Source organism: Andrographis paniculata, unplaced genomic scaffold (genome assembly GCF_009805555.1).
Source record: "Andrographis paniculata isolate CXL003 unplaced genomic scaffold, ASM980555v1 Contig21END, whole genome shotgun sequence".
Classification (NCBI taxonomy): Eukaryota; Viridiplantae; Streptophyta; class Magnoliopsida; order Lamiales; family Acanthaceae; genus Andrographis; species Andrographis paniculata.
The window spans coordinates 1,891,452-1,907,359 of record NW_026137502.1 but is presented as its reverse complement, the minus strand read 5'-3'; the positions used below and the strand labels follow the sequence as shown (position 1 = coordinate 1,907,359).

Sequence of the window (15,908 nt, the reverse complement as noted above, 5' to 3'; positions counted from 1 at the left end):
TAAAAAATAAGAATAAGTTTTAATCTTTTCAAAGTAAATATATAAATAAATATAATCACCGTAGATAAAATAATATTATTCACCGTAATCACTTATTGGAAATACACCTTTAATTTAAATAAGCAATGCACCAATCATACATCACCAAAATCATTTAGGTTGTCTTTAGTTATCGGTTGGACTCAAGGTGGTAATATGCTTTCAATTATGATTATTATCTTCTAAATTATTGTGTTTTGATAGAATCGTCAGATTGTCTATCGACTTCCTGCAATCAATGTATCTGACAAAGAGAATTAGTAGATTACTAAATCAAATAGATTCAAAATATTCCCTCCGTCCCATAACTAAGTATTCATTTTTTTTTCATGTTGATCTTTGGATATTAATTATTGTATCAAAACGTATTACAAATCAAGGAAAAATTGCAAAAATATTTCTATTAGTGTCTTATAATACTAATATAATGACATTTGTATAAAAAATTATACAAATATAAAAATATTTTTAACATTAAGTACAATGACGCAAAAGGTAAATTGATACCTTATTATGGGACGGAGGGAGTAATTAAAATAGAATATCGGTTAGGTGTGTTTCTTTCACGTACAAATCCAGAATTTTTATTATTACAACTTTGCATTTTTAAAAATATATATATATATATACTTACAAAATATTCTATCATAAAGAAGAAACATAAACTGACATCGATCCTGAGTGGGTGCGTGTGCGCATGTGTTGGATGAAATTTCTGCTGGAGGTGTAAGTGAATGCGTGTGTTAAAAAAAAAAAAAAAAAAAACAAACTGACAAGCACAAAGCTAAATAGATCTCACACATAATTCTCCCCCAATCTCACTTGTTCCCAATTTCAATTCCCAGGAAATATAGTTAACTATACACAAGATTTGAATCTTGATTTTATTTCCTAAAATCAAGAAAATAGATGAACAAAAGAATTATGATGGAAGTATGTAAATATCGAGGGATGTGTTACGTAGGATAACTATCTTTCCTTCTGTTTTGTATTATATTTTTTGTATTTTTTCAATCCAGATTAATCTATGTATTTATACACTCATTCATAACATGTACGATTTTGAAAAGATGTATTTATAGAAATACAGATTGAAAAGACATAGTTATTGTAGTTCTGAATTTAAATTTCAAAATTGTATTGAACTGTATTTTTAAATTGAAAAAAATTTCAGATTGATCGAGGTACACTTAAGTCATTCCCTATATACATTCTATCTTACAATTTCATATTAGACCCACGTAATAAATTATATTTTAAACATATAAACACATCATAAGTTATACAAAAGATATGCTAAAATTACAACAACAATTATATTTTATCACACATTGCATTTAACTAGTTAGTAAAATGGGATATAGGCTTTTAAATATATGCATGGGTTTTAAACTCCTTGTTACTATAAATGTGATATATTTATACAAAGTGAATGCAGCACAATCCAACACTTTTAAATTGAAAAAAATTATTATTTTTTTCAATTATAAAAATTTGAGAAACTTACAATTTAATGACACTGAAGTAGATATATTATGTAAGTATGCAACCAGTTTAACGGTTTCTCTTAAAAAAACTCTTTGAAAGGATAAAGTGACCAAGATGTTACTTACTTTTTTGAGAAAAATCTTATTTATCCGTTCCGCCGTTTTATTTTGTTGGAATGTATATAAAACGGTCTTATATTTGACTATATCATACTTAGAAAATAAAAAATTTAACCATTTAGTTCAAAACTCAAGACCAATATTTATTATAAAAAAATTATATGTTTACTTATTTGATTTTCTATTAGTCTTTTCCAAACTTGAAAAAATATTACTTATATTTTACTAGAAAAAACTCAATTTTTTTAATGAAAACTAATCAATTCTTGATAAGACAACAAAGGCTACCACCACGCATACCCAATGATAGTTAGAAATCGCATGCGTTTTATATTCATATCATATGCGATATTTGAGTGATTTTAATTGGATTCTACCTAATTTATATGCGAATTGTTTATTTGCCGTGTGCAGAGGACAAATATTAAATTTGGCATAATTGACAGAAAAAAGGAAATAAAATTAATTAAAGGCCCAAAAGCTCATCTACAAAATAATTAGGGCAAAAATCAAATAAGAAGAAAAGACACGTCTATTTGGCAAGAGAGAACGGCTAGGGCAGAAACGCACAGGAGCATGAGACTGACAGATTCATAGATCGCGCAGGAGCAAATCAACAGAGAAGATTTCTGCCTCTCACTATGACTTCATCTTTCTCTTTTATTCTTTGTTATTTAATTATGGAGTAGATACTTTTATTATTTGAGGGGTGATAATGTTTTGGTTCTTTTGTTTTGGAGATTCTTGATTTTCTTTATAAAAGTTCTTTTTTATTATCAATATTTGTCTAATTCTGAGAATAGCGTTTGTGATTGTTAGATTGATTGAATATTTTGGTACCGATATTTAAATTAGTATGATAATCTAAAGTCAATTCAGGTAGGATATCCGTAATTGTATTCGCACTTGAATAGGTGACAACCGGGTTGAATAGTTCCTTCCCGGGGGTTAGACAATCAAATCTAATTGCTCCTCCTAGGTAATAATTGTTTTGAATTGGGTTTTTCTAGATTACAATGTGGTTAGGCAATATTCTTATGGGCGCACCTAGGTTTATTTTCTTAATTAGGGGTAGTTAACAGTCGTACCTTAATTACCTACACTGTAAGGAAAAATTGGTTGTCAGAGCTTGTTGACAACTATAACCAATTTATTGATACTTTAATAATAATTAATTTTATTGAATTAATGATAAAACACAAGTGCCATAACTGCATCATCCCTTGAGCCAGACATCCCCTTGATAGTCAGTTCTCCCTTAATTTAATTGTTTTGTTATTTTATTTTCATTAGATAATAAAATAAAATTCTCCTTTTATTTACTGCATTAGAACACGAAAGAGTAAATCACACAATCCCTGTGGAGACGATCCCTTTCCCCTATATTACATTAAATTGTGATAACGGATTAGGTGAAATATTTGATTGACCGCGCGACAGGTCAATTTTTGGCGCCGTTGCCGGGGATTGGCGCTTTGTTTTACTCTTTTGTGTTATTTTAATTTATCCTCTTGTTTATGCCCCGTTCTTCTCATACAGGTGAACTGATATTTAATCTTGAGATCGAGAAGGTTGAGCGAAAGCTACGAAAGGAAGCCAAGCAACGAAAAGCTGTTCAGGTTGCGAAGCTGGCAGAATCTTTAAACCACCTCAAAATCTCTAGCTCTAGCGACTCTAAAAGTGATCAAGAGACTGTCATGGCTGAGGATACCCGCACTCTAAGGGAGTTGGATGCTCCTAACTTGGCGCAGCAGCCCTTATGCATTAACTTTCCAACTCTGAATAACATTACTGCTTTTGAACTGAAATCTGGCTTAATCTATTTACTGCCTTCTTTTCATGGACTTGCAAGTGAAGAACCTCACAAACACTTGCAAGAGTTTGACGTGGTGTGCTCCAGCATGAAACCACCAGGTGTTACTGATGAACATATCAAACTCAGAGCCTTCCCATTCTCACTTAAAGATGCTGCAAAGGATTGGCTCTACTATCTCCCACCTAGAAGCATTGACACGTGGAACGACATGAAAAAGAAATTTTTGGAGAAGTACTTTCCAGCTTCCAGAGCTGCGATCCTGAGGAAGGAGATATGTGGCATCAAACAATAATCAGGTGAAACGCTCCATGAATATTGGGAGCAATTTAATAAGCTTATCATTAAATGTCCACAACATCAAATTCCCCTTCAACTATTGATTCAATACTTTTATGATGGTTTGTCGTTGATGGACAGGAACATTATCGATGCTGCAAGTGGTGGAGCTTTAGTAAATAAGACGCCGGCACAAGCTTGGGATCTTATTGCGAGGATGGCTGAAAACACGCAACAATTTGGTTCAAGAGATGTTGGACATATGAACGGAAACAACAACGACCATGCCATCCAATCGATGCAACAACAACTTTCTGAGTTGACAAGCTTTGTTCGCAAGATGGTCGTGGAAAAATCCAACCCGAGTGTCCAGGTCAAGGCGTGTGGAATATGCACGGGTGCAGGACACTCTACAGATGCATGTCCGACCCTCCAAGAAGAATGTGCAGTGGATGTGAACACTGCAAACTACGGTATGAATAGACCTCCAGCGTACAATCCATACTCCAACACCTACAATCCAAGCTGGAGAGATCATCCGAACCTGCGTTATGGAAACGCACAGCAGGGTAATGCTCATCAACCATTTGGAGCTATGCAGCAGATGCAACAACCTCGTTTCTATGAGAAGCAGCCGCCCCAAGCACCTACAAGCAACTTCAGTCCATCTTTGGAAGACTTGGTGAAGTCTATGGCTGCCAGTACCTTGCAATTCCAGCAAGAGATGAAGTCAACTGTCGACAAGTTACAAGGTCAGATCAATCAAGTGTCAGAGGACGTGAGACAACTACATGAAAGAGGAAAGTGGTCTGCTCAGCCTGAGCCAAATCCAGCAAATGTCAGCACCATCACTATCTGCAGTGATACGATGATTGAATGTTCCTCCCGGCCTAATACAAAGAATACGAGTGCTATAACCCTTCGTAGCGGAAAGGAATTGAAAGGTCCACCTCCTATCTCGAAGGGACAGAATGAAGATCAGATTGAGATGGAGATTGAAAAGGAAGCTGAACTTCACGAAAAGGTTCTTCCTGACTCTGTTCCTCCTACTGAAACTAAATCAGCTCTTTTTCCTGACAGGTTGAAGAAAACACAAAAGGCAAACAAACGAAAAGAGATGATGGAAATATTCAAGAAGGTGGAACTTAATATCCCGCTCCTGGAAGCTATCAACCAAATCCCCAAGTACGCAAAGTTTTTGAAAGAACTGTGTATTAACAAAAGGAAATTGCGAGGGGACGAGCATATTATAGCGGGTGAGAACGTTTCTGTTGTTCTCAAAAGAAAGGTACCACCTAAAACAGGTGATCCAGGTATGTTTTCTATCCCTTGTAAGATTGAAAAAATTGAGATAACTAAGGCTATGCTAGATCTAGGAGCTGATATTGATGTCATGCCTCGATCAATATACGACTCTTTAAATCTAGGGCCTCTAAAAGAAACATGAATTATTATTCAACTTGTTGATCGAACCAATGCTTATCCTGATGGTATGATAGAAGATGTACTAGTTCAAGTGAATGAATTGATTTTTCCTGTTGATTTTTATATTCTGGATATGCATAATGCGCACTGCTCTAATCCACCGCCTCTTTTGTTAGGAAGACCTTTTATGTGCACTGCAGGAACAAAGATAGATGTTAAAAAGGGCACACTCAGCTTGGAATTTGATGGAGAAGAATTTCATTTCAATATTTTTAATCCCGTCAAATGTCATGTTGAATCTGAATCGTTATATGCAATTAATTTTATTAATTCTGTAGTGCAGGAAACTCGTGAAGTTGGTAATGAGAATAAACGAAGAACTGTGTTAACAAAACAGTTAGAGAAAAAACCAACTTGAGAGAGTAAGAAAAGAAAAAAAATTGTCGAAAAGTGGAGATGGATTCCCAAGGGATCACCATTGCTGGCAGCAAAAAAATGTCATAAAGAGAATCAAAATTCTAAGCCGAAGAAAAAGTGTGTGGCCAATAGACATCGCTTCAAATTATACCACGAGAGACCCTCACTTGATCCTATAAAGTCGGCACCCGTTGCCGATTTTGATGTTCAGAATTGATGCGAGGCGAAGTCTAGCTCAAAGACTATAAAGAAAAGCGCTTTTTGGGATACAACCCAAATCATTTAATTGCTTTCTTTAATTTTATTTATTTTTATTATTTAATTGCTAATAATACTTTTGATAGTTTTGTTTGGTTTAGTCACCGCTTCCAACCTCCGGCGCCGTCGACTTCTTCCTCCCCTGCTCAGTCATCGCCGATCACCACATCCGCTCCTCTAAATGGCTTGCGTTGGTTAGTTGTTTTCGCAGGACTCAGGATAACTTCAAGCCTCCCTAAAAATCACGATCAAATGAAGAGGTGTTAACAAAGCTCCCAACTACTACACCCCCTATCGACTCCAGGGAAGTTCCTCTCTTCTTTTATTGCTTTATTTACATTGAGGACAATGCATACTTTAGGTGTGGGGAGAGTTATGCAAATTTTTGGGCAAAATTTTCATTTTGTGCTATTTTTATGCCTGATTTGCTGTCTTTTCGCATGTTTTTGAGATTTGTCTGAAGTGAGTCAAAGGTAATTTGTGTGATAGGTTAGTTTGGCATGACTAATGACATTTGATTGATGATATGTTGAGTTAGGTCGACGTTTGAACCCTGTGAGATTTGAGCTTATGTTCCAAAAGTTATAATAGAAAATAAATTGCACATATTCAAGCTTTTGGAAATTTCTTTCATGTGTGATTTGTAGTGCTCAATTAGATGACCTAGAACTTGAGTGATTATGCATGTTGAACTTGCAACTATCGAGTCTTGCATTTTGAAAATGATAAGGGCATTAGGTAACCCATTAAGCCTTTCTTTATTACCCAGCACAATATATTCCCCTAGTTAGCCCATTTGAGCCTTCTTAGCCTATTTTTTCTTTTATAATAAACTGTTTTTTACCCTCATACCCTTCTTTCGATTGAACCTTCTCCGATTTGAACCCTATGTTAGAAAGAACTACTTTAAGTCCATGTTGTGATGCACTTTATTTCTTCGGCACTAGTTAGAAACGAACTTTGGGTACAAATAAGTCATAGTATGAAGGAATAACTGTGGGTAGTGTAGGTATATATATATAGGCAAAAGCCCAATAAAAAAAAATCAAAAATCAAAAAATAAAAAAAACAAGAAATAAAAAATAAAAAAACGAAAAAGAAACAAAAAAAAGAAACAAAAATAAATAATACAAAAATAAATAAATAAATAATTATCTTAATAAAGTATTTTCATTTAATTTCATTATTAAAGTTTGGGTAGTGAATAGAGTAAGGATTTCATTGTTTATGCCGATTTGTTCTTCATGTGCTAGCATCGTGTTCTTATTGTGTTCTTTTCTGACATATTTTAGCCCTTGTATATCCTTTTTCCTACCCTGAGCATAAGCCCCGTTACAACCCTTATTGAAAGTCCCTTTGATTCTTTATGCTAGATTCGAATATTTTAAGCAAGGGAGATTTGATTTTTACTCAAACCTATAGAATAATCTTTTGTTGCACTACCTGAGTGTTGAGCCAATTATACACTTAATGCCTTCAGAGAGCATGTGAGAATACACTTTATCTTGTGAGGTTGACTTGACTTGATGTGTTAAAATTCGGATTGAATTGGTTGTGTTGGATCCTCTTGTCATATCGAGTTGCCTGCGATTTCTTTGGCTTATTTCGAATTTATGCTTGAGGGCAAGCATGATCTAGGTGTGGGGAGAATTGATAGTTAGAAATCGCATGCGTTTTATATTCATATCATATGCGATATTTGAGTGATTTTAATTGGATTCTACCTAATTTATATGCGAATTGTTTATTTGCCGTGTGCAGAGGGCAAATATTAAATTTGGCATAATTGGCATAAAAAAGGAAATAAAATTAATTAAAGGCCCAAAAGCCCATCTACAAAATAATTAGGGCAAAAATCAAATAAGAAGAAAAGACATGCCTATTTGGCAAGAGAGAACGGCAAGGGCAGAAACGCACAGGAGCAGGAGACTGACAGATTCATAGATCACGCAGGAGCAAATCAACAGAGAAGATTTCTGCCTCCCACTATGACTTCATCTTTCTCTTTTATTCTTTGTTATTTAATTATGGAGTAGATACTTTTCTGTTTTGAGGGGTGATAATGTTTTGGTTCTTTTGTTTTGGAGATTCTTGATTTTCTTTATAAAAGTTCTTTTTATTATCAATATTTGTCTAATTCTGAGAATAGCGTTTGTGATTGTTAGATTGAATGAATATTTTGGTACCGATATTTAAATTAGTCTGATAATCTAAAGTCAATTCAGGTAGGATATCTGTAATTGTATTCGCACTTGAATAGGTGACAACCGGGTTGAATAGTTCCTTCACGGGGGTTAGACAATCAAATCTAATTGCTCCTCCTAGGTAGTAATTGTATTGAATTGGGTTTTTCTAGATTACAATGCGGTTAGGCAATATTCTTATGGGTGCACCTAGGTTTATTTGCTTAATTAAGGGTAGTTAACGGTCGTACCTTAATTACCTACACTGTAAGGAAAAATTGGTTGTCAGAGCTTGTTGACAACTATAACCAATTTATTGATACTTTAATAATAATTAATTTTATTGAATTAATAATAAAACACAAGTGCCATAACTGCATCATCACTTGAGCGAGACATCCCCTTGATAGTCAGTTCTCCCTTAATTTAATTGTTTTGTTATTTTATTTTCATTAGATAATAAAATAAAATTCTCCCTTTATTTACTGCATTAGAACACGAAAGAGTGAATCACACAATCCCTGTGGAGAGGATCCATTCCCCTATATTACATTAAATAGTGATAACGGATTAGGTGAAATATTTGATTGACCGCGCGACAGGTCACCCAACCTCATTTTGTTGAGGGGCTTGCGTTTATTCTTAGATTATGAAAGATTTTATTGTCAGTTCATAGAAAATTTTTCAAAGGTGACTGTCCCTCTTTTCCAATTGTTGCAGAAAGATGTTCAATTTGAGTTTTATGGAAACTGTCAAAGAGCGTTTGACAAGATTAAAGAGCTTTTGACATCATCATCCATCATTCAACCATCAAATTGGAATTTACCATTCAATATTATCCGTGATGCAAACGACAAAACAATAGAAGTTATGTTTGGGAAACAAAGTGAAAAAAATCCATAAGCAATTTAATATATATCAAAAGTACTCAATAGAGCCAGTTGAATTACTCCACTACTAAAAAAACACTCCCAATTGTTGTTTTTTTAGTTAAAAGAATTTGGATCTTACTTTTTAGGTACTAAAGTGATTCTATATTCTAATCATGCAGCTTTAAGATACCTAATGACGAAGAAAGAAAACAAGTCTAATCTTATACAATGAATTTTACTCCTATAAGAATTTGATATAGAGATCTGAGACAAAAAGAGAAGTGAAATTTCGGTAGCTGGATATTTAAATTATTTTCCCACAAATTCAGGATAAACTATGTTTAAGGGAGTATTTTTTGGATGAGCAATTACTTGCAATGTCTTATTTTCACTTTGGTATACCGATTTAGTGAATTATTTGGCCACTAATGAATTCCTAGAAGATTGGACAAATGCAAAGAGTGACAAACTGAAAAATGATGCAAAATACTGTATTTGGGATGATCCCAAGCCATAGAAATGATGTGTGAACCAAGTTATTCGACGTTATGTCGAAGAAGATGAGTATGAGTCTATTCTAAAATTTTTTCATTCATCGGAATATGGAGATTACTTTGTCCCCCAACGGACTACAAAGAAAGAACTTGATGGTAAATTTTATTGGACTACATTGTTAAAGGGATGCTTATAAATTTTGCAAAATACACGATAAATGTCAAAAGGTACGAGGAATTTATGCTAGGAATCAAATGCCTCTAACACCAATATTGTTTGCTGAGATATTCAAAATATGTGGTATGAATTTTATCTTCCCATTTCCACTCCCATATGGTTTTCAGTATGTCATTCTTGCAGTCGATTATATGTCAAAGTGGGTGGAAGAAAATGTCATCCAAACAAACAATGTCAAGGTTGTTGCGAACTTTCTAAAGTCTTCCATTTTCACTTGCTTAATGATGCCTAAGGAAATCGTAAGTGATCAAGGCAGATATTTTTGCAACAAAACTATTTCAGTTTTTTTTTGCAAGTATGACATTTTTCATAAGGTCTCAACATCATATCATCTGCAAACAAACAGACAAACAAAGATTTCCAACAGAGAGATCAAAGAAATTCTAGAGAAAATAATAAGATCATATAAGAATGATTGAAGTAATGTTTAGAAGATGTGTTATAGGCATATAGAACTGCATATAAAACTTCACTCAAGATGTCACCCTACAGGCTAGTCTTTGGTAGGACTTGCCATCTACCTATTGAAATCGAGCATAGAATATTTTAGGATAATAAATAATTGAACATGAATTTAAGAGAAACTAAAGAAAATAGAAATTTACAGTTGCAAAAGTTAAAAAAAAATTGAAACACAAGCCTATGAGAATACCATAATTTACAAAGAAAAGAGTAACACATTTCATGATAAAAATAATGAAGAAGGATTTTAACGTTGGCCAAAAGGTTTTACTTTATTATTCTCGTCTTAAGTTTTTCTTAAGAAACGACATTTTTGTTGGATAAGTCCATTTTAGTTACCAATGTATTTTCATTTGGTGCAATTGAGATTTAAAGCTTAAACACTAATAAAATGTGGATGGTGAATGAGCACATCTTAAGCCCTATTATGCGGCATTTAAAAACAAGGAAATGAAGTGTATAGCTCTATTTGAACCTTATAATTGAAATATGATTTCGAGATGTTTAGCTAAAGACATAAAAGAAAGGCGCTTCTTGAGAGGCAACCCTAAGTGTTTTATTTATTTTTTATTTTGTTGTGTTTTATTTATTTATTTATTTACATGCCTCTGTTTTTTGTATGTTTATGGAATGTAGATGTCCAAGTTTGAAAAAATGGAATCGAAATGATCCTCAGATATGATCACACCTAAGACACACTTAAAGACTAAATGTAGAGAATGTTGAGGAAAAACAGTGTCGAGAGACTCCTAATGTGTGATCACGTCTAAGGAATATTTGATTTCTAAAAATTAGATAAAAAGAGAGAGATTCTAAAAGAAAATGATAAAAAAAAAAAGACTATTTATTTGTCTGTTATGAAATTTATTTAGAACTTGTGTTTTGGTTGTTGATTTATCTTACGTGCAACTATTATAACGAAAGCATCAGAGCCCATTCCTTTGATGGTTTCCATTGCTACAAGGTCTAAGGCCATATTGAAACTGGACAAAGGGAAGCTAAAACAGCGAGTTCAAAAGGTAAGTCGTCATCTAAGCCACAAAAATATATTGTAGGCACCTCCACCTCTAGCGTGACACCTCTATTCCGGTTAATCCCCATGCTAATGTATCCACCATGTGAAGGCGCAAAGAAACGGATACTTTGAAGCTACTCAATATGACGGTTCTCTTTTGTATGGGGATGGTTGAAAAATATAGTACTAAGTAAAAGCTTATCTCCCAGTGAGGGCGCCCTTTCCATAGATCTATATGTAATTTGTTGAATAATAAAATGTGTTCATTGGTAATGATTCTGATGAGAATGGTGCTGCTTCAAGTTCCACCATAGGCTCCACTTTTAGGACATTGACACATGAAAACAAAAAAATGTGCCGTAAAAACTTGATGATGCTTTGGCTGCATAAGTGACTCTTCAAGGGCAATTGGACGCCCTCCATCGGCCTCGACAATATTGTGAGTTCTTCATCGGCCTTGAGCAAGGTTGGTTGCTCCTGCATATTTCAAAAAAGTTTTTTCTCTCTCATTCTCTATATTTTCTTTCACTTTTATTTTTACAATTGAGATATTACATGATTTGAGTGTAGGGCGATTGTAGTAGATGGCAATGAATATTTTATTTTAAACTTCCCTACATGTCCTTTTGTTTATTTCTAGCCGAGATGTTTGTGCTTTTCTTAGTTCATCAAGATCTTGTTGTATTTGTTGACGAAAATAGATAATGGATATGCTTAACCTTCTAATAAAAATATTGATATGAGTTTTTAATTTCAATTTAAGTAAATTCAACACTCGCACGCACATATATATATATATAATGCTCAATTTTTTTGGATTATGTGATACTTATATTTATTAACTCTATTTTATTGAGATTTGGTGGAATTAAATTGATAATGCATTAGGATTATTTGTCTTTGGACCTTAATTAAATAGATTTATTCATATTATTTCCTAGTGAACTCAATTTTTAGCTTGGTGGAATTGTCATATTTTTTGGTCCATATTTAACCCTTAGCATATGATTTTTATTTTTTATTTTTTGATTAAGTCAAATATTTATTTGAAAACATAAAAATTTGTTAGATTGCTCTTTAATTTATTACATGAGATTATTTTGTAGTTCCAATTGAAAGTGTTCCCATTTTTTGCATATGATAAATTCATATGTATATTTGTAAAAAACAAAAAAAGTATGTGATTGACCAGGCTTTGAAAAAATAATAATAATAAAAATGAAGGGGCAATAAATTGAGGGTTTGTTTATTTTGCCAAAAATAATACATATATTTTTCCAAAAAATTAATATATTACACACACTCATTATTTTTAAATTACCTACATAGTTCCTTATATTTCACATAAAAAAAAATACTTTCAAGCCATTTCAAAAAACAAACTTTGAAATATTCTGAGTTTAAAAAAAAAAAAAAGTGATTTTGATATGGATAAAAAAGAAAGGGGGAAAAAAAAAAAGAAGATTGAAAATGCTATTTTTTTTACATTGTTTAAATTTTTTGCAAAGTTGTTTTATCCTTATTCGTTGGTGTTTGCAACTTGTATTCAATATAATGTAAGGAATTGATAGATTAATTTATCAATCTCATTAGTTTTTAATTTCTCATTTCCTACCACTACCACAACTCCGTTACAATCCTTTATAAAAATATTTTATTATGAACGTTAATTTCTTGATCAAATAGAGCTTATGAGAATTATCATTTACTTTATGCGCATTGAGCGAAATATTTTACATATTGTAGAGTAGATTTGACTTGCTTGCAAACTTATGGAAATTGTCATTTACTTCATGTGCATTGAGTGAAATAGAGCTTTGAGAGCTTTAGTGGAAAAATTGCAAAAAATATCACACGTATACATCATTATCACTTTTGTCATATATTTATCTTGCTGGTAAAATATATTTCACATATTTGCAAAAGTCGTTATTTCTATACTTTGGCCGCGCGTGGCAGCGCGTAACCGCGCGTGGTGTGAATGTCACGCGCGGACAAATGACATAAATAGTGACTTTTATAAACGCGTGAGATATATTTTGCCAACCAGATAAATACTAGACAAAAATAATAATGAAGTATACGTGTGAAATATTTTTTGCATCCTCAGAATTTGACGTAGTTGATGACATAGTTAATTAAATTTTAAGTTAGTAAGTATTTTAAGTTAGTAAGTACTTATTCTCTTGGTTTAGATATATGCTCGAGGATAAACATGTGATAGGTGTGGAAAGTTGATATAAGCTATATTATGTGAATATTTTGCTATAGTATTTTTTGGAAAGTTGATATAAGCTATATTATATGAATATTTTGCAATAGTTTTGTGATATTTTATATATATATATATGTAAATTATGTATATATGCTTTTGATTGGTAGTGTTTTGGTGTTTAATATGTTTCATTGAGTTAATATTTTTAGACAAAATTTTATAGGGAAAGGAACATTCAGATGTTGTGTGAAAAAATTGCAAAAAGATACCTCGTGCAAAATAGTAATTATGCAATAATTGGATATTAATTGGCAAGAAATGTTATTTGCAAAAAATAAGTAAATAAAAATTAAGAGAACACAATAATATGTTCTGGAGTGGAGAGACACACAGACGAGCGCGCAGAAGAGCTTGAGTGTCATCGATCATTCGCTCATCGAGCAATCTGGGCAACTTCTGCAACATCTTTTGAACCTGATTTCTCCATCAACTTTTAAGATTGAAGACAAGATAAATTTCTTCTTTTGTTGTGCGTTTGTTTATTTTTATGGATTGCGAATAAATTCGATTTCTAGCGTTTGTATGAATTGAAATTTGAGATATGAATTTGTAAGACTTTGATTTGGTTTTAATTTGATATTTATTGGTGATGAGTATTTTAAATTTATTTGTTCTACAAGTTTAGAACTCTTAAATTGATATTTGTAACCACGTATTAGTTTCAGATCTCATGGATATATTGAAAATTGCATTCGTAATTGTGTAATTTTTAATTAGAGTAGCAACCTAAAACAAGAATATTATAAAGAGGAATTGAAATTCATTTTTGAACAAACCATCGTAGGAATATTTTTTAATTGAAATTGAATATCCAATTCTCAATGCTGTTGAGTTAATAAAAACTATAGTCGTACCTATGATTCTTCTTCAATTACGAAAATAACTAACAATCGAATATTAGATATAAAAAAAAAAGTAAAAAAAAAAAATGATTGTAAATGCATGAAAATCAACTACAAACAATTTATCCAAATAACCAATAAACTTGATTTTAATCTATAAACAAATTTTTATATTATGAACCAAAATTCATGTTTAGACTAGAATTCAATAATCTTGGAACGAAATTATCTTTACAATTTAACATATTTTATTTCTTTGTTTGAATTTTGTTCCTTTTTTTAGTGCAGTAAATAAAAAATTCTTCATTATATATATATATATATATATATTATAGATGACTAATTAAGTTAATTGAATATTTGGTGCATCCATGCGAAAACAATCCTATTTAGTACTCCCTTTGTCCACTTAGAGTGTGTTTGTTTGGGGGTTTGGATTTTGAGTTGAGATTTGAATAGTAAAAATTTTGAATTTGAATAGTTGTATGATGTGATATAAATAGGTGTTGATGTGATGTTTTGAATGTAAAATTGATTTTTAGTATAATATAAAAAATAAAAAATAGGTGTTTGATTTGATGTTTTTTGGTGGAAAAAATTGGATGAATAGTGTAAATCCAATCAAATCCCCAAACAAACACACCCTAAGTATATATTTATTTTTGGCGCAGTGTTTAAGAAAAATAGTATTTTAATTATAGTAGGTAGTTAAAAGTAGTGTAATGACATTTTTATTTTTATTTTTTTGTGTAAAAGTAATGATGCAATGTAAAGTAAGATTATTTGTGGAAAAAAATAGGATATTTAATAAAATATTTACTTTGTAATTAGACGTCCCAAAATAAAAATATGTATACTTTCTAATTAGACTGAAAAAATACTTAATTGCATTTTTGTCTACTTAATTTATTCTTTTGTGATCGTAAACTGACTTATAGGGTTTAGGGTTTACTTATAGGTCTACTTTATTTCTGAAACAAGCACACTTAATTTTAGTAGGACTTTTGAAAAAATATGTGTATTATTGATATGAATAATCTAATTGATATATTTAGGGGTGTCAACGGGGTGGGTTTGGGACAGGTTTTGCAGGCCCCGAGACCTGCCCCGCCCCGAACCCTTCGGATTCGGAGCCAATCCGGCAAATTCGTTTTTTTTTTTTTTAAATATATAATAATATATATTTTTTTAACAATTGAATACTAAAACAAATAGCATTAAAAGTACAAAATAAAAAAATATAAAAAAATCAAATATTGATCTATAAAAATAAGATAAATAAATAAATAATATATTTTTATTATATAAATATACATATATTAGGTATAATAATTTTAGACAATTATTTGGAGCAGGCGACTAATTGAATTTTATATTTAAAATTATTTAAAAATAAATAATATATTTTTATTATATAAATGTACATATATATTTGTTATAATAATTTTTAAAAAATATCCGGGTTCGGGTTCGGGTTCGGGTTGAAGCAGATTTTTAGTAAAATCCGTAACCCGCCCCGAACCCGCCCAGATTTAAAATTTTAAATCCACAACCCGCCCCGAAACATATTATTTAGACCCGAACCCGTCTCATTAAGAACAGGTCCGGGGCGAATTCGGGGTTAACCCGCCCCATTTGACATCCCTAGATATATTTAAATTATACTGATACATATTTAACTTTAAAATA

The 15,908-nt window shown here is 31.9% G+C and overlaps 1 protein-coding gene and 1 non-coding gene across 2 annotated transcripts; one reads left to right on the top strand and one right to left on the bottom strand.

Moving 5' to 3' along the window:
- Positions 1–3,718: 3,718 nt before the first annotated feature.
- LOC127245214 (small nucleolar RNA R71) lies at positions 3,719–3,825 on the bottom strand. Its single transcript, XR_007837414.1, has one exon. It is a non-coding gene; the product is annotated as a small nucleolar RNA R71 (small nucleolar RNA).
- A 46-nt stretch (positions 3,826–3,871) lies between these two features.
- LOC127245035 (uncharacterized) lies at positions 3,872–5,185 on the top strand. Its single transcript, XM_051265680.1, has one exon. It carries the CDS (start codon positions 3,872–3,874, stop codon positions 5,183–5,185), a length of 1,314 nt encoding a protein of 437 aa, XP_051121637.1.
- The last annotated feature ends 10,723 nt before the right edge of the window (positions 5,186–15,908 follow it).